The sequence below is a fragment of the Setaria italica genome, chromosome III, assembly GCF_000263155.2.
Source record: "Setaria italica strain Yugu1 chromosome III, Setaria_italica_v2.0, whole genome shotgun sequence".
NCBI classification, from domain to species: Eukaryota; Viridiplantae; Streptophyta; class Magnoliopsida; order Poales; family Poaceae; genus Setaria; species Setaria italica.
The window spans coordinates 47,051,181-47,077,795 of NC_028452.1; the positions used below are offsets into that span (position 1 = coordinate 47,051,181).

At 45.2% G+C, this 26,615-nt stretch overlaps 1 protein-coding gene across 1 annotated transcript; it reads right to left on the reverse strand.

Moving 5' to 3' along the window:
* Positions 1-2,548: 2,548 nt before the first annotated feature.
* LOC101764036 (metal transporter Nramp6) lies at positions 2,549-6,690 on the reverse strand. Its single transcript, XM_004962946.2, has 4 exons — positions 5,950-6,690; positions 4,462-4,598; positions 3,722-4,374; positions 2,549-3,222 (listed from the first exon to the last, which is right to left on the reverse strand). Exons 1-4 carry the CDS (start codon positions 6,588-6,590, stop codon positions 3,013-3,015), a joined length of 1,641 nt encoding a protein of 546 aa, XP_004963003.1. The 5' UTR covers positions 6,591-6,690; the 3' UTR covers positions 2,549-3,012.
* Positions 6,691-26,615: the final 19,925 nt, after the last annotated feature.

A 26,615-nucleotide genomic window follows, 5' to 3' on the forward strand; every position in this document is an offset into this window, starting at 1 on the left:
GAAGAAAGAAAAAAATAAAAAGCATGTATGCTGTGATGACTCTACTACTGCATGTGTTAGGACCTTGCACGCTCGTACATGGGCGGAAATACGGGTGGGTTCTGGGTTGTCAGCGGAGAGTAATGTAATTAGATCAACTCCTGTCCCTTAAAATTGTCTTAAAACTTTATTTATGAGAAAAACAAACAAAACTTACCTCCAACAGCTCCTTAATTCTTCCTGTAAAAATGTGCGGACGCTAAAAACACCTCCGTCACCCCACATATATGCGGGGTCCGGTCCTTCCCCAATCGCCTAGCACGGGCATCTCCTCCAAGCTAGCGGGCATGCGGTGCTCCATGAAGTGCACGAAGCTTGCGAAGCCCGGGGGCTCACCTTCGCCGTCGTTCGGCACGCCGCTATCGATGGACGCGAGGTCCAAGCCGACGCCGTCTCCGCAGCCAGCCTGGTCGCAGGCGCTGACGATGCAGCAGCGGACGAAGTTGGGCACAGCGACGGTGGCCGCGACGCTGCGCGTGGCGAGGGCGCGCGCCAGGCGGAGCATCGAGGAGACGTGGCCCTGCGCGGGGGGAACGGCATGAGGATGACGGCAGCCTCGGGGCGGACGGGCACGAGCTCAGGCTCAGCGCCCATGACGGCGACGTTTGGGAAGCTAAGCCATCGGTGACAATGGCGGTGTTATACTTTGGCTGTTTTGGATGCGAGGACGCCCTTCCCGGGCGGGGCTGCAGCCGTTCGTTGAGGAACACCCCGCGCGCGCTGTTGATGATGTACGTCTGCACGCCGGTGATGTCCAGCACCTTCTGTATCTCCGACACCCGGCGTGGACCCTTCATTGGACGAAGAAGCTCGTGGACAGCAACAGTTTCAGCCACAACGGCCAGCACTGGTTCTCCGTGTCGTCGTCGCACTCGTCCCCTCCTGCGGTCGCATGCCATAATAAGCACACATTCAATCCGACGACATCGCCAATGAAATCAATGAACAGCCAAGAAACAGAGCAACGCAAGGAAAATAGGAATCAACCAGTCAATTACCATGGCGTATCTGCTCTTCGGTCCTAGAGGGGTCACATGATCGATGGCCATCTCATCGCCAGCGAACCGAGGCGGTCAAATGCGGGTGGAAGGCAGAAGGGAGAGGGAGACGAAGCCTTCGCGATGAAGCACTCTGCCGGGGCTGCGAGTGTGAAGGTCTTTGTAGACAGACGGGGAAAAGGTAGGGGAAAAGACACCAGAGCTCAAGGGGAACGGCTCGAGGACGTCGTGTAGGGGTTGTGAAGCTGAGGGCGGCGGCTATTGGGTTGAGGCGGTGCATAGTTGGAGGATTTTGGCCAGCGGCGAGGAGGACCTCGCTCTGTTTCGGTTCTTCTTTGGCTAGAGGAAGAAGAAGAAGAAAGAATGAGATGGGAAGAAAGCAGGGAGGCGCCAGGCTGTACCCAATTACGATGATGTGACCTTAGTTATTGGAGAATTGCTGTGGGTTGATATATTTTTAGGGAATGTTTTTTTAAGAACCTCAATATATAGTTTTAGGGAAAAACATTTTAGGAAATAGTTAAAGTTACTCTTAGTATTTGAGCCTAATGGACTTTAAAGTTACCAAACTCAGCACACCCAGCAGGCCTATCGGCTTCTAACCCGGAACTGCTACAATGATGGGCTAGCTCCCTTTTCAAAACTCGTTGCTGTAACACCTGGGCTCTGACCCAGATCGGTATGGTTGTGCTATGGGCCCTGTGCTAATACCAAGGCCCAGCCAGCTCAAGAAACCAAGCTCTGTTGAAACGGAAATCCTATCCATCTTCCGGAAGATTTTATTGGTGTTACTTTTCAAGATTTTATTGGTGTTACTTTTCAATGTTTGAAATTCGTGCGAGAAATAAGATCCATCAGATCCAATTGAACTCAAACCCTAGCCTCCCTCCCTCCCTCCCCTGCCTACGCCGCCGCCCCTCACGTGGGGCCCGTGCCGCCACCGCCGCCCAGCCCTACTACCTTCCCGTGCTAGCGCGCCTCCCCACACCACCGCAGCCCCTGTGCGAGCTCGCCGGCCGCCTGCCATCGGAGCCAGGGAAGATGGTTGAAAAAAATGTTGGATCAACATTTTTGAAAAAAATATTGGTGCAACTTTTTTCCGAAAAATGTTGAATTCAACTTTTTCTAAAGAAATGTTTGGCTCAACTTTTTTCGAATAAATGTTGGTTCAACTTTTTCGAAGAAATGTTGGTCCAACTTTTTTTTAAAAATGTTGACAATATTTTTTCTAGTTAAACAGTCTTTGGTGAGCTTTTGCTGTACTAGGTGATGCTATAATGGGGAGATGAGAAAATTGAATCGGAGTTATCTCATTTATCGGTCGTCTTCCTCACGAAGCTATCCACGGTGAGCTTGGTCCTCAGGTCCCGATCATCACCGCCGGCGGCAACGGGGTGTGACACCCTCTCGTTTAATGCTTTACTTCCTCTGAAAAGGTTAACCCAATGGCTAATGGTTTCCCTAAGTAGGTTGTACTTATATACGACGTTAGCATAACTTGATCAGTTTACTGAACCTAAAAAACTGATTAAACTGAACTAACCCATAAATTCAAAACCAGAGGAAAAAATGGTGCAGCACGCACTCCCATGTACAAACGGAACACATTACTTTCAGGTCTTCAATTACCATTGCCCTCTTTTCGTATGGTCACTGAAAAAGAATTGTTTGCAAAGAAACCCGATCGTCCCTGAATGTTCAAGTTCAACATCAGCAATTCACTTTATCTCTCTGTGTTACTTCCGGCGGCCTGACGCAGTCAGCATGCTGTTCAACAGGTGCAACGGGCAGCTGCCGCAGGCTTGCAGTTCCTCGCAGCAACAGACGGCCCTTTCATACAGTCACTGTACACTGGTGTGCTGTAATATCCAGTCCGCAGTCACCAGACTAGGTCTGGTGGTATCTCTCTATACGTCAGTCTATCCCCCGAAACGCTTGTTGTCAATGTGTAAAAGCGCAAAACTGGCCACCTTTGTCATGAAAAAGTGTTGCGAATCCCTTTGGCAATCTTCTCCGACAGCTCCGTGCCCCGAAGGATGAGGTACAGTACAAATGAAGCATAAATGAGGACTGCCACGCAGAGGAGTGCGCCGGATAATGGGCCTCGAATTTCAGAAGAGAAGAAATCCATCAAGAGGTAGCCGTTGATAGTGATCAGTAGTGTGGCCACAGTCCAGGTTACAGCCTGCGTAAGAACGTTGAAGCTGTGTGAGGACAATATCAGTTTAAAATTTAACATGCGCAATAAAATGACAAAGTCAGCACAATACTGTTTGATAAATGGACCAGCTCATAATCAGGTGGGAATGTGATCAAGATGATTTTTTTTCTCAACCAAAATGATATAATAGAACTCTACTATCTATCTGTTTCATAGTTTGATCAATGGACCAGATCAAAGTTTTGTGTGGATGGGTATTCTGTCCAAGTGTGAAGCAATGAGATTTCTGCAGCAAAATAGGCAATCTGGCACTACCAAGAACACAACCAGTTTGTGTGATGGGAATATCAGTTATTACTAGTTTGATTAATCACAAAGTAGCACCGTATCAAACCCATACACCATCGATTCTAGGTTCAGCATGCATGGACCATGTCACAAAAGTACAAAAATATAGGACAGAAAGTGCACAATATGGTTAAAAAAATGGACTGTAATAGGTACCAAGTTCATGATTACTTACTTGGGTATTAGGGCCTATTTTGAAGATTCCCATAACTTGCTCCTTCGAAACCAAGGTTATGAGTGGAATGAGTGCAAAAGGAATCTGAATTGATTGGAGCACATTGAGCCACTCATTTAAAACATCCAGTGCAGAATCAGATGTGTTGAAGAACAAAGCAACAACTATAGTGGGCACAATTGCAAAGCTTCTGGTGATCAATGCCCTGACCCATTTTTTTAACCTCAAATTAAGAAATCCGCCCATTATAAACTGCCCGGCATAAGTTCCTGTTATTGTACTACTCTGCCCAGCTGCTAATAGCCCAATCCCCCAAATGTAGAGGATAGGAAAAAATCCTCCACCAAACTTCTCTTGTAGATACTGTCCAGCATTTTCAAGGCCAATATTACCAGCTTCCTTACTGCCATAGAATCCTTTTGCAAAAACTGTTGTGACAAAGAGATTTATCATGAAGGAGACAGCTAATGCTATAGTTGACTCTATTGAATAGTATCTCAATGCTTCACGGACTTGATATTCCTTATTTTGATCTATTTTCCTCGATTGCACGAGTGCTGAATGAAGAAACACATTGTGGGGCATGATAACACAGCCAACAACCCCAACTGCTTGTCTTATTGTCCTTGAGCTCAACTTTGGAACCAAAATACCTGACATTAAAAATTATGCGTGATCAATGGACAAAAATATACACGATATAATTTGCAGCATCAAAGGCAGGTAAGTGAGATCCTTACCAACTAACAAGTCTTTCATGTTGGGCTTAGTGTCCGTGAACATCCATGCAAAGGCGATGGCCATAGTTGCAATTAAAAATGCAAATACAGCTTCTAGTTTCCTCACCCCATAGTTTTCCAGCGAAAGAAAAATAAAGCTGACAAAAGGTAACGAAGAGGTAAGTCACGATCCAAATAACAACATTTACATATCTGTAAGCACTTAATTTTTGTGCTTAAGTATATTGAAGTTATCATCCTCCAGAGCAAAACACAAGGCAGAAATTCACACAGACAACATTAATTAATAGCGAGCTTGTGACCATTTGGATAGACGTGTATGCCACTTTATAAGCAAAGCAATGACTGCCAATTTTTGGTCTATTCATAGCATAACTATCCACAAAACACTGGGACAAGGTTAAAAAAATTTTCACATCAAAGCGCCTCAAACTTTTGTCAGAAGCAGCAAAGGCCCAAGGTCCAATCAAAGTGTTGCATGAGTATCGAGCACTAACAAAGTAGCAGGTATTCACATGTCAGTTGTCACATCCATGTAGTATTCTTCCAGCTGTTGTGAAATAGGATATGATATCTAGCTGTCAGCAGCATCAGTTCATTGTGAAAGAGTCAGCACAACACTTCTCAAGTTAATATTATACAAACTTCCAAGACAACCAACAACAAGAAAAGACAAGCTTATCATAACACTGACTTTTCTAGAGAAAAGAACACCATTTATTTGGAGGAGATCTAACATGGGAGGCTAAAGTGGATTAACAGAAAACAACCACATAATTGAGTATCAGTAGTGGGAAACTTTAAACTTGGCACTGGATTTAAAAATAAAACCCACTAGGGGGGAATATTTCTCAAAAAACAAACTGGGGGGGGGGGGGGGGGTGTGAAGCATATCTTCATATAAAATAACAACTTGACCACCAGCAATTTAGGGCAACACTACAACAAATTCCTCTAATACTTTTTTGCAGTCCAAAAGGTTCTCTTTGGTAGGAAGTCCAAAACAAATATCAAAGTCGAAACCTAAAGGTTAGAACCCACAGTGAAACTGAAAGGTCGAGACTTCCTACACCAGGACATAATGAATTCAAAGTGGATCAGAGGTGCACGTCAATGGTGAACCTTACCTCAAAAAATTGAAACATTCCTCAAAATTGAGAAGTACGGAAAACAATTATTCTCTGAAAGATCTAGCTACCTGAGATCTAATACTTTCGCTCTAACCAAAATTTCGCCATAATCCTCCCTCCTAATGATCCAATTTCCAACTTCAGACTGCAGTAGCAACGACTAAGTCTAAAAGCTGCATTTTTTATTTTCATTGGAAAAATCTCCATTTGTGACGAATTCTCCAATGCCGGTCAAACTAATCTTTTTTCCCAAAGAAAAAAAAGCTCCAATCTTTTGGAAATATACTTTGATTCAGTACCAATTGCCATCAAGAACTGCAACCGAGCAGAACAAACAAAATGAGAATTGGGAACTCACCAATCCAAGGAGGTGATGACGACGCCGGCCCAGAGCGGCAGGTACCCTCTGCTGAGGATCTTGATGGCGATGGCGCTTCCGATGACCTCCTGGATGTCGGCCCCCACCATGGCGACCTCGGCCATGAGCCAGAGCGCGCGGCGCGCCCAGTCGGGGTACTCGTCCCGGCAGAGCTCGGCGAGGTGCCGGCCCGTGGCGACCCCGAGGCGCGCGGCGAGGAGCTGCACGAGGAGGCCCATGGCGGTGGCCCACATGAGCAGCCACAGCAGCGTGTCCCCGGCGACGGCGCCCGCCTGGAGGTCCCCCTCGAGGTTGCCCGGGTCCAGGAACGCGATGCTCATCAGGAACCCGGGGCCCGTGAAGAGCCAGAGCTTCCGCCACGAGAAGGGCGGCGCCGCCCCGGACGAGGAGCAGAGGGCCGCGTCGTCGCAGCCGCTGCTCTCCAGGTCCGGCCCGTCCGAGATGCACACGATGACCTTCTCCGCCGCCTCGTACGCGCGCTCCTCGAGGTCCTCCTCCTCCTCCTCGTCGCCGTAGCCGGCCGGCGCGGGGGCGGGGAGGAGCGCGCGCGCCTCTTCCTCCTCCTTGACGGCCCTGGCCGCGGAGGCGCCGTCCCCGGCGCCGGCGGGGGCGGCGGCCATCGAGATGCGTTCCGCGAGTTCGCGACGCGGGCGACGGGTAAGGCTCGTGGTTGTCACGTGCCCGCCTCGCTTCCTGGATGCTCTCACCTCTCTATCGCTGTTCAACTCGTAATCCCCCTTGTCTCTTTTGGGACTTACTCTTATATAGTTTTAGATGGTCCTCGGGAGACAGGAGCTAAACTTTAACCTTGTCCTATCGGATATTCGAATGCTAATTAGAAGAATTAAACATGAGCTAATTACAAAACTAATAGCAGAAGCTCCAAGCTAAATCACGTGACGAATCTATTAAGCCTAATTAATTCATCATTAGCGAATGGTTACTATAGCACCACATTGTCAAATCATGGACTAATTAGGTTTAATAGATTCGTCTTGTGAGTTAGCCTAAGGGTTGTGCAATTAGTTTTATAATTAGCCTATGTTTTCAAACATCCGATGTGACAGGGCTAAAGTTTAATCTTGACTTTGCTATAGTTATTATATATATAAATATATAAGTATGTTTGTTTCGTAGTAAAATTGTGCTCCGTTTTCTAATTCTACCAGGACAATTTACGGCTGACGGAAGAAGAAACGGTTTTCTTTGGATAGAAAATAAATTAAAAAAAACTTTTTTTTAGAAGAAGAAAAAAGGGTTCTCCTTGGAAAGAAAATGTATAAAAAAATTGTACGTGTTGGCAGGTAAACTCGATCGGTTAACAACGGAGACTGCTACATCGCCGTCAATATCCGTGCAACTAGAAAAGGGTGTTGCAGTTTCAGACGTACACGGTGAAAAAAAAACTCACAAATATCATGTAGCTTTGTGGAGAAGTACCAAGTGGCGTTTTCGAAGCGTCGATGGATTGTTAGCCGTCGCTTTTGAGGGGGGAAAACGAAAGCGCCAAAAAGAAAGATTTGATGAAGGGACAACTAAGAATAAAGTGGTAGAATAGTGGGAATTGTGGAAGTACCACGTACCCGTGACCACACAAACTGTAGCTGGTGGTGGACTTGTAGTTATAGCAATACCCAAATCCTCTAAAAAAGCAACACCCAAACTAAGGGTGTTTGGATACTAGGTGCTAAACTTTAGCAGTGTCACATCGGATGTTCGAATACTAATTAGAAGGACTAAACATGAGTTAATTATAAAGCTAATTGCAGAACCCCTATGCTATTTCGCGAGATGAATCTATTAAGCCTAATTAATCCATCATTAGCAAATGGTTACTGTAGCACTACATTGTCAAATCATGGACTAATTAGGTTTAATAGATTCGTCTCGCGAATTAGACTCCATCTGTGTAATTAGTTTTGTAATTAACCTATGTTTAATACTCCTAATTAGCATCCAAACATCCGATGTGACATGTGCTAAACTTTAGCATGGGGTATCCAAACACCCCCTAAAGTCATTTTTTCACATGAGCTACGTTCGTACAACCCTGCTCATTAGGCATTGATCAGCGTGCTCAGTAGGGTACCCGCCACGCAATGGTGCCGTTAAGCTCTCTACAAGGGAGCCATATAGGAGAGAGAAGCGAGAAGAGAGAAGGTGCCGCCGCTAGAGCTGGCAAGGGCTGCTAGCACGCATCCCCGTGCTAAGTAGGCCCCAACAGGTGCTCACTAATCAATTCCATCTTCTCTCTTCTTCGGTCATCTCTCCACCACGATCTTGCGTTCCGGCAGTCTCTCGGCTCCTCCGCTGGGCATGACCAGTGCCGCAAGACGAGACAAGGCGTCGACGGTAGCGCGAGGCGGGACGACGAGCGCACCAGGTCACCGGCGAGGAGGAGTGGAGGACGGGCTGCACCTTGTCGCCGTGGACGCGGTGGGGGACAGGGGCGCCGCAACGTCCTGCGACGGTCGCGACTCGCGGGAGGAGGCGCGGCCACTGGCGCGAGCAGGCACGGCGATGGCCTGTGCTCGGCGCGGGGAGGGAGTGGGGATGAGGAGGTAGAGGCCAGCCAGGCACGGGGTGGCCGGTCTGCCGTCGTGCAGCAGTGCAAGGGCATAGCGGAGCGCAGCCAGGCCACCGCGGAGGAGGGAAGGCCGACGAGAGAAGCAGCGCGAGCTTGGGCATGGTCTCAGTGGCGCCGTTGCGGGCCGGAGGGACTGCAGTTGTCTGCCGACGCGTAACAGGTCGGTGAGGACGAGCGGTGCCGGAGGAGGAGACGACAACGAAGATGGTGGGCGGAGGCGAGGCGGAGCGAGTGGGCTCGGTAACGACGCTATGGGAGAAGAGCAGAGACCGCAGTTGCGGGCACCGCCAAGGGCGAGGCGGCCTGGGCGGAGCTTGAACTCGGCGCCACGGGGAAGGAGCAGGGGGGTGGCCAGTGGGTGTGGAGGCGGAGGCGTGCGACGTGGGGAGGAGGGAGGTCGGGGCATGGCCTGCCTGTGCGCATCGCAGGAGAGGACGGGTGGCCGCCGGCCGGGAGAGGAGGGGGTGGTGTTGCTAACAGAGGTGTGGGTGGCGGCCGGCGCGGGCGAGGGGAGGACAGGCGGGCTCCGGCCTAGGACGAGGTGCGGTGGCGTGGAGATGAGGGGTGGCGCATGGTAGGGACCAGCCACAACGCCATTGGCCATGGGCGGCGCGGGAGCCGAAGTGGTAGCTGGAGCAGGGGCAGTGTTGACCGTGACACCATGACCATGGGAGAGTCGGAGAGAGAAGAGGCGTGAGGAGAGGATAAACCTTGGAGCATAAGACCCACATGAAATTAATATTACAGTAAGACTATTGGGTGTGGATGATCTATAGAAATTACTACATCCTATGTGGACATCAGCTATCTTGCTAGAACTATTGCGGGTGCCCAGGCCAGCCGCTAAACTAAAGGCAGATAGACCTACATCAACAGGTTCCACTGTTCATTCATGATAAAAAAGGCATCATAGCCATGGAAACCACTGTTTGCAACATAACCCTTGATAGGCCCCTCCTTGTCTTGTTGCCGGATCACACCCTTATCAATTACAGTATATCATATATATCCCCCGCCTCATTTTGACCCTGCCCTACCCATGGAATTCCGAATTTCCAATGGACGGCTGCGGCACAACAGAGCCCAAGAGAGGTAGCGACTACTCAACAGGGAGCATCATATCACGTGCTTACGGCTTGCCCAACACCCGAATAGCAAGGTATTATTTAAAAAAAAAACAAATAGCAAGGTATGCTAGTGCATGATGTGCACATATTTAACTGATCTAAGGCAGCATATTCCATCCGAGGGAGCTAGATAGGTGATGATATAAAATTGTATCTTTTTTTCCTTGGACTTGTGTAGCTGCAAAAGTTGGACCGGGCTCAGATCACCAGATTGGTGATTGCTGATGCTTCAGCCTTCAGCTTAGGGAAAAAAAAAAGGGAGATTGGACTTTTGGGGAGGTTGCTGAGAGGGGCACGGGCATGTAAACTGTAGGGGAATCAATCCCATTTCATCAAGTAATCGCAATCACAACATTCACAAAGGCTATCAAAATGATATTATAAGGAAATACTTCACGTAAACTATCAAAAGTGCATGGATGATTATAATAACAGAAGTATTGGTTTCGTCTTTTGGGAGAAAAAATCAAACGAATAAAGTTTACACTAATTGATCGATCTCTTCTCTTTTCCTTTCATTAAGGTGAAAAATTAAAGATTTAACGTCACAGCTTAAAAGGAAAAACTTTTTATTTTCATCTGGAAAAAGCTCATCTTTTGCTTCGGGTTTTACAGTTCACTACTGCTAATCATTTTTCTTGGAAAACGGTACAACAATGCATGGATCGAGGCTTGTGATTTCTGAGTTTTATCATCAAGAGACCTCTGAACTAGAGGTTCCCAACAAAAATGGATAGCCAACAGACCACACCCACCTGAAACTGCATGATGATTTTAAGGGTGTTTGGATAGAAGTTGCTAAATTTTAGATGTGTCATATCGGATGTTCAGATGCTAATTAGGAGGACTAAATATGAACTAATTATAGAACTAATTGTGGAACCCCTGAGCTAATTCGCGAGACGAATCCATTAAGGCTAATTAATCCCCCATTAGCAAATAGTTACCGTAGCACTACATTGTCAAATCATGGACTAATTAGGCTTAATAGATTCGTCTTACGAATTAGACTCCATCTGTGTAATTAGTTTTGTAATTAAACTATATTTAATATTTCTAATTAGTATCAAACATTCGATGTGACATGTGTTAAAATTTAGCACGTGGGAGATCAGTTTATTACGTGTCTGCATGGGCACCTTAGCACGGCACGTCAACAGGAGGCAAGCACGCGTCGAATCTGCAGCACACAACTGCATGCTTTCACTGACAAGAACATATGCCTGTCTGGCTCTACCTCCGGCAAAAACTTATCCGCAACAGTAGCTAGCGTCTCTTTGCATTGCTTTTTTTTTTCTTTTTGATAAAGCTTTGCTTTGAATTGGTGTGGTCTCACGGGGTAGTTGCTACACCATCGAAGCGACCTTGGCGCCCACAGTTCAGGAATATGATCGGAAAATTAACACGGCGTCTCGTCCCAGCAAACTGAAGTAGTCCTCTCTCCCTCCCTGTTGAAGTAGCTCTAGGTCCTATTTATTTGAGTTTCGTGGTAGTTTCTCAGCGTGAAAAAGTAGAAGTTCAAATTAAACTTTTCGTGTAGTTTTCGAAAAGCTGGAAGCTAAAAAAAAAGCTGGAAAGCTCAGTTTTACTATCTTTTTATAAAACTAAACACATCTTCTAAAAGTTAGTGTTAACTTTTCAGAAAAAAATAAGCAACCACTTTTCAGTAAAGCTCAAGATCTGCCGTCAAACGAGCAGGCCCTTAATTTGTTTCGGATTGTGACGACCCAACTCATCAAAAGAACTAATCTAGATTACAAAACACATAAGTCGAATAAAACAATTTAGAAGAAGAAAATACTGTATAAAATACCCATTAGGTACCCGTTTGTGTCCCTAATGGCCCCTGTTCACTGCTCCCTCCGTCCCAAATTAGTACTCGTTTTGACTTTTCTAAATATATAACTTTTGCTACGTATCTGGACATCCATATCAAAACTATTGTATCTAGAAAAATCAAAACGAATAGTAATTTAGGATAGAGGGAGTAGTTCTGTGTTGCTTTCACATTGCTGCTGAGGAGGCAGTGAAGCCGTGAACCGTAATGCATTGGCCCTGTTTGCAACATATTAAATTTTATTTATGGTCAAAATAAGCTGAAACTAGTAGCCAACGGTGCACTTTTTTGCAGCTTTTTCGGGTCGCGCTTTTTCCCACCGCTTTCATTTGTTCTAAAACGCAGAAGATGGATCAAACCCGCTTCTTAAATAATTGCTTTTTCCATTTTTGTGCAGTTTATTTGAGAATCGCTTCTCTTCGCCGCTGTACCAGGGCCATTGGCCCCTCCTCCTTTTATTTTTCCTTTTAGTCAGGCGCGAAAGGATTAACGTCACGAAATAAACAACCTTTTCTGCTTTCATCTGAAAAAAAATTCAGCCTTTTGCTTTGGGCTTACTACTGCTGAGCAGCTTGTCCTGAACGGTACAACGGAGCAGGCCGGTAGCGTAGATTCTTTGCCTATGCCATCTAGAGGAGCTACGGATATGAATGTAAGGTTTTGCTTCGGTTGAGCTCGCCATCGTAAGTGTTGCTAGGTTTCTCACTCTGTAAATTCGATAGTGTATCAAATCTCAAGTACAGCCCAACACTTTCTTTCATGATTTCGACGATCTGTCATTATAATTGCTGTCAGACAGAGTATGGTCAGTCCCTTTTGCAACTCATGAGCATGCACCAACGTGATGACTGGTAATTGGGTTCAGGAGTTTAATTAGTGAGATGCATAATTGATTACATATGGCATAATGATGGGTTTGTGGCCCTTCCTTACTGCTGGTATATTACCATTTGTTGTCTTAGATTTTATCTAAGGACAAGTACATTGGTATCATCTAATATGTGGTCTTATGCATTGACAGCATTGACACGTAATCTTAAGACGACTCAACAGACAACCCGTACAATGGGTTGTCTTATAAGTTGTCTACTAGAGCTATATAATTCTTTAATTTGTGTACATGAAAAAAGAAATATTATGAGTTGCATGTCACTAACAACTCGTACAATGGTTGTTGAGTTGTCTTGTAGTCCTAAAATTTAGCTCATGAGTCAGTTGTTTCACGCAACAACGACCTCTTTCTCTCTCCTCCACATCATCAAAAATCTTACGTGGCACTGCATGAGGCGACCTATGAGACCGCTGATGCGTAGCAATGGCATTCTTCTAATCTCTTTCTTATCTTCAAGACTCTGATCGTACCGTTTCTTAAGTCATACAGTGAACAAAGAAAAGTAAGCGGATATAAAAGGCAGGGTGTTTATTTTTGCCACAAAAATTGTGCCCAGAGAGGTGTGCATCTCTTTTTTAGATAAATGATAAAATCCAACCAACTATATCTACATAGTCGATATATACAGCCAAGGTTTATAAGGAGTTCTTAGGCTCCTGTTCTTTCTCGCGAAATTAGTATTCCTCCTTCACTGACATGTTCAGATAATCTTCTTATGAACGCACGCAAGCTGCTACCATCACATTCAATGCATGCACCGCATCTTTGCCGTCTTCCTTATTTAAGCGTCCAAATCGTGAAAACGGAAAGAGGGAACAGAGGTCAAAAGTCAGGCAACAAAAAATTCTTGTGTTTCTCAGGATGACAAAGCAGTATGAAGAGGTTTAGCAATGGAGTTTCCATGCCATTTTCATCTTCCTCCACTTTCTGGATGCATTATGGGAATAGGAAGCGTGGGGAAAAACATCTGCAGATCCACGGATCATCTCGGCTAAAAGATAAAGAAAGGCAGCAAGCAATTACTTGTTTTAGTAACTTTTCTTATGTGTAATTATTAGTATATATGTTATAGCTTCAGCAGGTGTGAGATCCAGAGTGGGGGATGGAGGCCCTACCCTCATGGATACCATGGAGTGCCCCCAAAGTCCCACTAAAATTTTTAGACATGGATGAAGAGGAAGAACAAGACAAGGAGAGGATGAAGGAAGAAGAAGGAGAAGAGGAGCTCTCCTATGTCCAAGAGTTGGATCTGCCCCTGCTTTAGACATGTCATTCTTCTTTTTTAGGAATTCCAGATGGATTTTGTTGTGCATTAGCTTTCATAAGAATTGAGAAAGGCAGCTAAGAATAATGTCTCTTTTTGGATGATGTGAAGGATAAGTGAAATTGTGCAAGAAGAGAAAGCATCCTAGGCCTCAATCCAACTTATGCCAATCTCAATGGAGTTTCGTATAAGAGTTTCAGAGTTTCATGAGAATTAAATTATATGCCACATTAGCAATTTTGCTAACTTGGCAAGTTCATTATGAGGAGAGAGGAAGGTGGAGTTTCATGACATGAGAGAGGAGTTTCATCCTTATATATGACATTCAGCAAACTCAGTTTCCAAGTTCTCAGTCTTGGTAATTTTTTTTAATAATGGAAGATTATATTCCAGCTTTAGACATTCTTTTTAAAAAATGCATCAGACCACAAAGATTACAGAGTGGCACATGTTCCAAAAGAATATGTAGCCAAAACATTAGAAGATTTGATGTACCAACGAGAAATAACAAAATAAGGAAAATACAACTCAAAAACTCTACCGAGCTACTTCATTAATCTCCATATACGTCTTGTTTTGTAAGGTCTCCTTCAAATGAACCGACTTCTCCTCCGTATGGGAAATCAAAACCAAAGCATGAGCCAATCCAACGACGAAGAAGAGAAGCAACTCTGTTTGCTGTTTTGACACTCTGACCACAAACTCAAGACCACATCAAAACCATCCACACTTCAGTAGGGATAAGCAAGATACCAGTAGCTGTTGAAGGATCCGAGTTTGGCAACCACAATACCTGCACGAAGTACTCCACCACTCAAAATCTCCGAAACGACGCCTCCACCGAGGAAACAATGATAGTTGCAGCTGCCGCCGCCCGCTAGGACAAAGTTTTCACCGGAGACTTAGTGATGGTGGGCTTGAGACAAATTGACGGCGCCCTCAAGAGGGAAAACAATGCCCAAAGGCATCGTCACCCTAGCCCACCACAACTTTTGCTAAGGCTAGCATGACTTTGGCTATCGCACCCTAGCCCACCACAACATAGCCCCAAGGGTCGACGAAACGCGTCCCATACCACGCCACCACCGATCATTGGAGGCTGAAATACCTAAAACCTGCTGTGGATGAAATGTGTCCCATACCACACATGCCACATGGCGAGGTCCTGAGCACCTGTTGCAAGCATGACGTTCGTGAATGTAATTACTAGAGTTCACACTGTGCCATCAGCAACCGACCAGCCATCCTCCCCTAGTAAGGTTGAGCAGATTCATTCGCACGACCACCTCACCAACCAAGTGAAGAATCAGCACGACGGACACCTAACACGGTGGGCGACCGAAAGGACATCCTTTTCCCCCCACGGAAGACGACCAGAAAGGGCGTTGCTCCCCACCGGAAGATGACCAGAAGGGGCGTTAGCAATGGGAGGAGCACAAGCTGCCATGATCCGTACGTGATGACCATCCTTTCGTGTGATGCCAGACTTGACCTCATCCTCGAGCGCCCCCACAGCGGCGGCCACCGGAGGTGAAGATCCAAACCTGCAGCGGCTCCTGTGCGCCACCGCCCTACCACGGGCCGTCGCCGCCCTGCCGCCCTCATGCGGGGGAGGCCTCACCATCGTTGCGCCCGTGGGGAAGGGCTGTAGGGGTGGTGTCTGTCCGCTCGAGCCACATGCGGCGGCGGTCCGCCCGGGCTGCCCCTGATCACCTATCTCACAAAAGAGATCCCGGCCGCCGCCCTCCTTGCCTCTGGCCGGGCTTCCGACGTTGAACTCCGATGGCGGCAGGACCAAGAAAGGTGGTCGGAGGAGCCCCTGGCGGCACTGCAGATGCCGCCACCTGAGTCACCTTAGGGGCGACGCGGGGGCCAAGATCCGCTTTTTCAGTTGTGGCTATCGTAAACTAGAACTGATTTATCAATCTTGGTAATAATGCAATAAAACCCTTACAATACACTTTCACACTTCTAGCTAGTGAAGCCCTGATATGAGATGAACGCAACAAATTATAGATATAATGTAAACTACTGCATTGATTAGGACAGCAACCCATTAATTTGTTCGTCGGGATATTGGTCGTGACTACTCACTCTGTCCCACAAAGAGTGTCCTTTTACTTTTGTCCTAAGTCAAATCATCTTATGTTTGACCAAGTTTATATAAAAATATATCAATGCTTTTGATGCCTAACAGTTTTATTAGATTCCTTATGATATATATTTTCGTAGCATACCTATTTAGTATCATAAATATTGATACTTTTCATTGTAAACTTGATCGAACTTAATACAATTTGACATAGGATAAACCTAAAAGGATACTCTTCATGGGACGGAGGGAGTACACTCTAATGTTGACCTAAGATCATTGGTTCTACACTTGTACTTGTCATTATATTTCTTAGATGATACTAATAAGCTCAAATCGTACGGCAAGAACGCTACTAAGCCTATTTTGCAGTATACCAAGAACCACAAGAACCTGGCTTTGAGCCCAACAATATAGGACAACATCACACTCTTAATTACCATGCGTGGGACAAATTATAATGACCATCACTCGATTAGTGTCATTAAGCACATGCATACTCAAACATTTATTTTTCTTTTCACACTTCTAATTTACCTCCTCTGTCTTGTCTCTTGTATAAACTCCACTTCAGTGCTTGGCAGTTAAGGAGCATTGTAGCTGCTGTACCACAACCCACAAGCTTATCAATACACCACTTGCTCGTCTAGTTTCTTCACATCTTCTTCATAAATATAGAAACATACCAAATGTTGCAAAACATAGGAAAGAAGAATCAGACAACAATGGAGAAGCAACAAAGATTTGAGCTTGGAAAAACACAACAAAAAAGGGAGCATGCACTTTGCAGATAGATAGTCTTGCATTGCCTTACACGACGTATCTCCAGTTCAGTTATGGAGTAAGGATGGGAGTCATTGGGAAAAAGGTCCACATAGTGTTCGATAGACACATGAAAACATTGCATATAGTAGATTCAATCAATTTTGGTTCTTCGTGACTGGAAAATTATTCTACAATATCAAAAAGAAGTGAAAGAAATGGGTGGCATCCTTGCAACCCAGAAGATAACAGATGAGCCCCAACGCTTGACTTCAGATAATTGGGCTTTGGCTTGATGTATATTGAGTGTAGATTAGCTGAGGGGGCCCATAAGCTAAACAAACTTTTTTAAGCTATAAAACTAAGCAGACCACGGGGATTATTAGCAAGATTCTGGACCACCACCTAGGCGCACTGCACCACCGGAGGTGCGGCATTAGCCGGTATCCAAGACGCTTCAGACTCAACTAAGAATTTCCTTTCGCCCTCACGTGTAGCAAGGCCCTGGTATATACGAGACGAATGCAACAAATATAATGCAAACTACTGCTTTGTTTAGCCAGTAACCCATTAATTTTATCGCTGCAATGGTCGTGGCTAAGTTGATCTAAGATTTGTTGTACACTTCTCGTTATTTCTTAAATGTAACCAAGCTCAAATCCTACTGCACGAGCGCTATCCAGTTTATCTATAGTGAACAATGTAACCAAGAACCAACAATAACCCAGGTTTGAGCCCGGCTGAACAATCTAGGGAAAAGTTGTATGCCTAAGTTACCATGCCCTGGACAAATTGTAATGACCATAGGCCAATTGGTGTCATTGTGCACATGCAGTCTGACAAGTTATTTTCATTTTTCACCTTTAGTTCACTTCATGTCCCGTGTCTTGTATAAACTCCACTTCGGTGCTTGGCACTCAAGAAGCATTGCAGCTGCTACCACAACCCACAAGCTTATCAATACACCATCTGCTCTTCTAGTTTGTTCACATCTTCTTCCTATATAGAAAGTTAGAAACGCTCCAAACGTGTCAGCATAGGAAAGAAACCATACGATGAGAAGAGAGCAAAGGGTTGAGCTTGGAAAAACACAACAAAAAGAGAGCATGCACATTATCAGATAGTCTTGCATTGCCTTGTTACACGACGTATCTCCAGTTCAGTTGTGGAGTAAGGATGGGAGGCATTGGCAAACAGGTCCACATCGTGTTCGATAGACTATGGTCAACTATGGACAATGTTCCGGTGGTGGAGCCTACTTGGAGTGTTCAGCGTCGGTGGATGTAGTGCGAGGAGTTCGTGCTGCGGAGGCACCCAGATCGGTACCATCTCGCTGGTGCCGCAGCCGTTTGGTTCAACGGCGCTACTTGGGTCGGCAGAGCTTTTGGGCTGGAATGGTGTAGCGGAGGTTGAGCATGGAGGTTTGGTCTAGCAGCGAGAGTGAGATCAGGTACTGGAGGATCGTCCAGACCGGAGTCGATCGTCAGCTCAAGCCACCCTATGTTAGCTCCTGTAGCAGATGACTCGACCACCACTAGGCACACTGCACCACTGGAGGTGCAGCATTAGCCATTATCCAAGACTCTTCTTCTGGCGCACTAGCTGTACTTGTACCCTCTTGTTCACGAATTTTTATTTTATTTTAATCCTTTTTAATCTAAAATTTTATAAATAACTCCTTCCAATCTATATTTCAATCTATATTTATAAGAAGTAGTCTTTTTGGTCACGCCAAACTTCGACATGGCGTAATTAATACTTAATACTTGAGTCACGCTTGCACGATGGGACCAACATGACACGGTGGCTTGGCGTGACTCTCTTGCTAGCTGGCTGGCCATGCTGTTAAAGTGCACAAAAATGCATCTCATTTAACCATGTTTTGTTCTCCATTTTAATTAGCAAATAAAGTTTTAAATTCCTCAAACTCGACATGTATAATCTATAGAGTGCATACATTCCATTTTAAGTGTTTGCACTGACAAACCATTGCATGGAAAATGAGAAATCCAATTTCTAAATAGGCTAAGTGTTATTGGTTGTACACATGGCAATGTCATACTTATTTTCACTTAAACATAAAATGGCATATACATGTTTAAGTATCTATGTTAAGTTGTTAAGTTGACATAAATACATATGACATTTAAACTAGTTCCCTTAAACATATATGACACCTAAATTTGATAGAATCACTTAAGCATATTGTTGATAGTCAAATTTTACAGATCGATAACTATAGCATGCTCGATTGTTAATTTGGCCGTTAGATGTTAATTAGGAGTTAGAAGGCAAAGCAACCAAAGATCGCTTACACATGCTGTATAAGAAGGTAGGGGATCATCAGGTATGCCTGTATATTTGTCTGCTAACAAGTGCTTATGGTTGGAGATAAAAGGAAGGGGAAATCCAAGTGTAGTCAGCTAAGTTTTTTAACGGGAATCTCCCGTTTTTAAACCGATTTTTCCCGACTTACCTCTGCGACTTACTCCCGCCTCCCACACCCAATCTCCTTGCTCCTCAGACTAGCTGCAGAAGGATCCCCATCCGCTTTTGCAATTGTGTGCACATTGGGCATGAAAACGTGGCATCAAACAACTTGATGTGGGGTTTGAGTCCGCGCCACCAATATACAGTGCTGGACATCGATTGATCAATGCGATATTCCTAGGTGCGTTTTGTAGAATTCAAAATATTTGTGTTCCGAGTGCACGTAGCTGCTTGTCTATCTACTTTGGACAGTTCATCAGTGATCGATGCGCTCGTATTTGTGCAATTCCACTGATCGGATGCCAATAATATTACCAGTACACGTCGTCAAGGGGCTGTAGCCTGTACCATTTAATTTGGTCGCTGTAGTTGTTGTGACTAAAAGTTGGTCTAAGACTTGGTTCTACACTCCTAGTTGTCATTATTTCTTAAATGCAGCTAAGGTCAAATCCTACAGCACTCAGAAGTTTGAAGCGTGGTGATAGTGATAGTGTGATACATCACACTACCAAAAAAAGGTCAACCATATGAGGAGAAGGCATTAAAAAGTTTTAAGATAATAGAGTATGAAACTCTTTAAATCAATAGCTTAAACTGGGGACTCTATCAACTTAAACTAAATTGCTCGGTTCTCCACCACACCACAAAAACACATGTACAGTAGACAGCCTGCCGCCGGGAAAAACTCCTTTACCATGCCCATAAAAGAAGTATAATGACCATCGATTGCTCGCATCGTGTACATGTGCCCAAACAATTTATTTTCGTTTTTCACTTTAATTTACTTCCTGTCCCATCTCCAGTAGAAACCTGACTTTCAGTGCTTGGCAGTTGGGAAGGATTATAGCTGCTGCCACAAGTTTATCAATACACCACCTGCTTATAACTCTTCTCCCGTCTAGTTCCTTCATATATAGAAATGCGCCAATGCAAACATTGCAACTGCGACGCAGGAAGAAACCAAACAAAGAGTGGAGAGCAAAGAGTTAAAGCTTGGAAAAATACAACAAAAAGAGAGCATGCGCATTTACATATAGATGGTCTTGCCATACACAACATGTTTCCAGATGAGTCATGAAGTAAGAATGGGAGGCATTGGGAAAAAGTTATGCAGTAAGGATCGGAGGAAGAGCGAGGAATTGTGGTCAGAAATCGACAATCTGATGAAGTGTAGTACCTAGCTGCTTTTATCCACTTGGACACTTCATCTGTGATCGCAATCATATGGATGCAATAGTCATCAAGGGCCTGTAGCCTGTACCCACTATATGTCGCTGCCGTGGTTTTGACTAGGTTGATCTAAGATTTCGTTCTACACTTCTATTTGTCACTATTTCCTAAATGCAATTCAGCTCAAATCTTACAGCAAGAACACTAGTCAGTATATCACACTAATTTGGGAACTCCAATCCCTCTGGGATCCCGAATTTACTGGGTAGGTAATCCATGAGGATATAATTTTAATTATCATCTTAGTTCTTAGTGGGGTTTTTTCCATCCCTGAGTTTTGCTTCCCCTTGCTTCCAAAAGGTGCCTAAGGAGAAGGTGTTAAGGAAATTTAAGATGACGATAGGCTAGGAAATCCTTTACATTGAACTATGAGGACCTGGGTTAGAGCCTAGATCTACGCACTAGACAGTCGGCCGCCAGGACAAAGTCGTACTGCTAAATTACCATGCTTGGGACAAAGTATAATGACCATCGGTTGCTCGCATCATGCACATGTGCTCAAACAATTTATTTTTATTTTTCACTCTAATTTACTTCCTATCTTGTGTCTCTCAGTAGAATCTCGACTTCAATGGCCGGTAGCTGAGAAGTATTGTAGCTAGCTACTGCCACAAGCTTATCAACACACCACCTGCTTATAGCTCTTCTCCCATCTAGTTTCTTCTTTATATATAGAAACATATGCCAATGCAAACAGTGCAACGCACAGAGAAACTAGATAACGAGTGGATAACAAAGAGTTGAAGCTTTGGAAAAACACAACAAAAAGATAGCAATATGCGCATCTACACGACGTTCAGCTGTGCAGTAAGGATGGAAGGCACTGGGAAAAAGTCTCCCACCATATCCATCACATCGCCGTCAGCGACATGCAATGGCTTGGGTGCTGGAGCCTACCTGGAGCGTTGAGCGTAAGAGGATGTACCTTGCTATCATTTTGTCGCCGCCACTCTCCGCTCAGCAGGATCGCCGTTTGGTTCAGCGACCGCGTTTTGGGTCGGCAGAGCTTTTGGGTTGGAATGGTCGAGCATGGATTTTTAGTCTGGCACATCCTCCACGGCCCATGCAAGCGGCGAGCTCGGGATCAACCATCAGAGGTTCGCCCCATCCCGCACCGCGAGCTCAAGCCACCCGAAGCTTCCACCTTGTCTAGCAAGAGACGCAGTAGCTCAGGTCAGTCCCACGCAGGCGGCTAGGCACCAACGAGTGCACGGCGCTCTCTCCAGCACGTAGAAGCAGCATACCAGAGCTCAATTGGACATTTTATCGAGAATAGTTGACAGTTTTTAACGATGACGAGGACAGCTTCTTTGAATCCTGTTTCATTCATTTACTGACATGAAACTTGAATAGAATTTTCACTTAGCAGCATTACAGTACCAACGACCATTGATCTTCTGTGATTGGGGCATGGGGCGTCATAAAAACTTGCTCGCTAGGCTGTCATAAGTGTAATTATCCACCGGGCTTTCGTATACAAAAGAGCATTACAGTACTAACGACCATTGATCCTTTTTTTAGGCACTCGCGAAAAAGAAATTCACTTTTTTAGGGATGTGAGATGGATTTTGCTATGCATTACGTTTCCTAAGAACTGAGCAAGGCAGCTAAAAATGAGCAGCTCTTCAAGGACAGGGTGCGACTGATAAGCGAAATGATGTAAGAAGAAAAGGCATCCTATGCATCAGCTCACGTGTAGACTCTCCCTGATACAATGGAAACTGCTGCTTTGTTTAGCCAGCGACCCATTTGGTACAGTCGTGCAGCGGTTGTGATGACTAATAAGTTGATCTAAGATTGGTTGTCTTCATTATCTCTTGAATGCAACTAAGCTCCGATCCAATCCTACAGCAAGAACACTCAGTGTAACAAGAACCTGGTTCGAGCCCAAGTGAACGGTCTTTCAGTTGGAACAAACTCGTACGGCATAAAAAGAAACGAGGCGACAAGGAGAGCAAAGAGGTGAAGCTTGGAAAAACACAACAAAAAGAGAGCATGCACATTTGTAGATAGATAGTCTTGCCTTGCACCACGTGTCTCAGATGTGCAATAAGGATGGGAGGTATTGGGAAAAAGTCTCTCACCATGTCGGCCAAATTGTGGTCAGTACGTCGTAGATAATGTTTCGGGTGCTAGATCCTACTTGGAGTGCTCAGCGTCGGAGGATGCGCCCTATGGTGTTTGTGTTGCACCCACGGCCCGATCAGCATGATCTCGCGGGTTGGGTTGGAATACCGTGGTGGAGGGCGAACATGGAGTTTGAGTTCGGCTCATACACAACATGCGTCGGCGGCAAGCACTGGATCAACCACCGGAGCTTTGTCCCCACTTGGCATCATCAATTCAGACCACCGGACACCTGCAGCAGATGCAACAGCAGATGCAGCTCAGAAATGTCCAATCAGAAATAAATTACTGCCGAAGACACTTCAAACAGAGTCAGACAAAAGTAATCCAAAGTAAGTGGAGACTTTAACAAGGGCACACTAGTAAACGTGCTGGAGCAAGGATGCAATTGTTGATGGAGGAGAGAAATAATGAAATTGGATGCGTAGTAGCAAGTTTGCCTCTTCCGAAAATCTGACCCTTTCTTTCTCCATTATCTGGACATCCTGCAAATGTATACATGTTCTCCCAGCATCGATCCAGTAGTACACACTTTGCTATGGACCCCAATATTCAGGTCGTGTAGCTTATCATCCCAAGTGTTGCTAAACTCCCCAAATTAATGCGAACGTGTGTCAAATATCAAGTCCAGCCCATCATTTTCTTTTATGATTTCAACACCTGTCATTGTAAAAGCTGTCAAACAGAGTATGGTCAAGGTGATATTCTGACATAGAATATTTACGTGCACATGTGTACTCGGACAATTTATTTTCCTTTTTCACTTTTAATTCAATTTACTTTCAGGCTTGTCTCCTGCTCAAACTCCCCACTTCATTGCTTGGCAGTTGAGAAGCATTGCAGCTGCTGCCACACGCTTCTCAGTACACCACTTGCACATCTATCTAGTCTCTTCACATCTTCTCCATGTATAGAATGCGCCAAGCGTAGCAACAGAGGAAACAAACCAGGCCATGATCCGGGAGCAAAGAGTTGAGCTTTGTACAAATGCAACAAAAAATTAAGAAGCAAACGCATGGGGATTTAAAGATGGTCTTGTTCCTTACACGAAGTATCTCTAGCGCGCGCAGTTGTGCAGTATGGATGTGAGGCATTGGGAAACAAAGTTACCGGCATGCTTGATAATATTGTTCAGCAATCAACAAAGTTCAGGGCGCTGGAGCCTGCTTAGAGTGTTCAACGTCGGAGGATGTACCCTGTCGTATTTGTGTTCCGGTCACAACCAGACCTGTACGATCTCACTGTTCAAAGGGCCGTTGGGTTGAAAGGGTGCGGTGGAGGTCGAGCGTGAAGGATGGGGCTGGCTCGCGCAGGGTGCGAATCCGCGGTGCTGGATCAACGACCGAAGCTGGACATGTTCTCCCAGCATCCGGGAGTATATTTGCAATGGATCCCAATGTCCAGGTTGTGTAGTTTACCATCGAAGGTGTTGCTAGGTTTCTCACTCCGCAGATGCGAACGTGTACCAAATCTCAACTCCAGACCATTATTTTCTTTTATGATTTCAACACCTATCATTATAATACCTGTCCTACAGAGTATGGTCAAGGTGTACACATAAACACCTGTCCTACTGACCCAAAATATTTGTAACTTGCATCCCTATTCCCTAATGACCATCGACCGATTGGTGCCATTGTGCACATGTGTACCCAAAATATTTTTCTTTTTCACTTTTATTTCACTTCTTGTCCTGTCTCTTGTGTAAACTCCACTTCAGTGCTCGGCACTTAAGAATCATTTACAGCTGCTGCCACAAGCTCATTAGTACACCACCTGCTCATCTAGTTTCTCTCTTCACATTTTCATATATAGAAACGCGCCAAACATTGCAACACAGCAGGATGGTGGGAAAGAAACTAGACGAGGATGGAAGAGCAAAGAGAGCTTGGAAAGACACAACAAAAAAGAGAACATGCACACACGTTATTCAGATAGGCTTGCCTGCTTACACGATCGATGTATCTCAAGTTCAGTCGTGTGGTAAGGATCGGAGGCATTGGGAAAAAGGTTCCCAGCATGCTCAATAGATATTGTTCGGTGATGGATAATGTTTCGGGTGCTGGAGCTTACATGGAATGTTTGGCGTTCAAGGATGTAGCTCGTTGTCTTTGTGTTCCAGCCACGACCTGGCCGGTCTGTACGATCTTGTCACTTTGAGGGTGCCCCTTAGGTTGCCGAAGGCTAGGGACCCAGGGACCCCTCTTTGTGTATGAAAGAGGCACGAATTAGAGGTCCGAGGACCTATTTGCGACACCCAAGAGCTTGTTTGTAAGATCTAAAACTTAGTTGCAACGTCCAAAGGTCTCTTTATAAAATCTAGATATCTATATGTAATGCTCGATCTTACCAATGGAATAAATAAAAATAGCTATCTATTCCTCCCTATAAATAGAGATCTAGAGCTTGGTGGAGAGTATTGTCTTTCTCTTATGGTTTCTCTCTCATCTGTTCAGGATCTCTAGATAACGAGGGTTCAGTGACCGCACTTGGGTTGGTAGAGCTGTTGGGTTAATTGAAAGGGTGCAGCGGAGCCTATAAATAGCGAAAGGTTGGGGCTGACTCTAGAGTAGCTGGGAGAGAGCGTGTAGAGATTAAATGCAGCTAATCTCAAATCCTACAGGAAGAACGCTACTCGGTTTATTTTACATTGAACAGTTTAACCAAGAACCAACAACAAGAATCTGGTCGGGTTCGAGCGAGTCCAGTTGCACAATCTAAGATAAAGTATAATGACCATTGACGAATTGGTGGCATTGTACAGATGTGTACGACAATTTTCTTTTCTTTTTTTTAGTTTTACTTTACTTCTTGTGTCCTGTCTCTTGTATAAACTCCACTTCAGTGCTTACAGTTAAGAAGCAATGCAGCTGCTTCCACAATAGATCGACAAGCTTATCAATACACCACCTGCTCATCTAGTTTATTCACATCTTCTTCATATATAGAAACGCAACAAACGTTGCAACACAAGAAAGAAACCAGACAACAATAGAGAGGTGCAAAGAGTTGAGCTTGGAAAAGGAAAAAAAAAACAGCATGCACATTTACATATAGTCTTGCATTGCCTTACACGATGTATGTCCAGTTCAGTTGTGCAGTAAGAATGCGAGGCATTAGGGAAAAGGTACACAACATGTTCGGTAGCTTAGATTGGTCAGAGATCGGCAGTGTTCTAGGTGATGGAGCTCACTTGGCATGTTGAGCGTCCGAGGATGTAGCTATTTGGTTTGGCGATCGCACTTGGGTTGGCAGAGCTTTTGGGTTGGAACGTTGCGGCGGAGGTTGAGCGTGGATGTTAATCTGGTCTAGCAGCAAGCGCGGGATCAACCACCGGAGGATCGTCCAGGCCGGCATCGTCAGCTCAGGCCACTCAACGTTAGCTTCTGTAGCAGAGAGCTCGGGTTCCCCCTCTCGAGTCTCGACCACCACCTTAGGCTCCTACACTACCGGAGGTGCGGCAGTGACCAGTATCCAAGATGGCAAGATGCTCCTGTTTGCTTGCGCACTAGTTGTGTTTGCACTTGTTCACCAGCTTTTGCAATTGTGTGCGCATGAAAACATCGCAGCAAACAATTTGATGTGAGGTTGACCAGGGGATACGTGTTCTGTCCACGTCCCCTGTGTACATGGGCCAGTTTTGTCGGGATACTGCACTGCACTTTTTTTATAATTAAAGATTTTATTCAATCATCAGAGACAAGTAACAGAGATGAGACTGAAACAGTCCCATTGTACATTTTGCAACGCCTGTTTAACAGGGCATCAAGTAAAGTGAGCTAGAAAGAGTATTGCTCTGCACTTTGATTGACCTATGTGATAGAAATGTTTTTGTGAAACTAAGGATGTTTGGTTTGCCCCTGCTGAAGTTTAGTAGTCCATTTTAGCCCCTAAACCTCCAAACACCCCTGCTTATTTGACTAAACTTTAGCCCCTAAACTTTAGCCACTAAAGTTTAGTCCATAAGCCACCAAAGAGTTGCTTATGGGGGCTAAAAGGTACTTGGACACCCTCTACCCTTATTGAATGCTTGTCTGCCCCTCTCTCCCCCCGTCGCACCCATCCGCACGCCCCCGCATCCTCCTTCCTCCGCACGGCCCCTGCACCATCCCTACCGCCAGCGCCCCTTGCGCCATCCCCGAAGCCGCACGCACTGGTTCCCCCCGCAGTAGATCTTTACCGCCTGATGACCCTGATCCCGCGACTAGGACGGTTACTGGTTCCGACCACGCTGAGT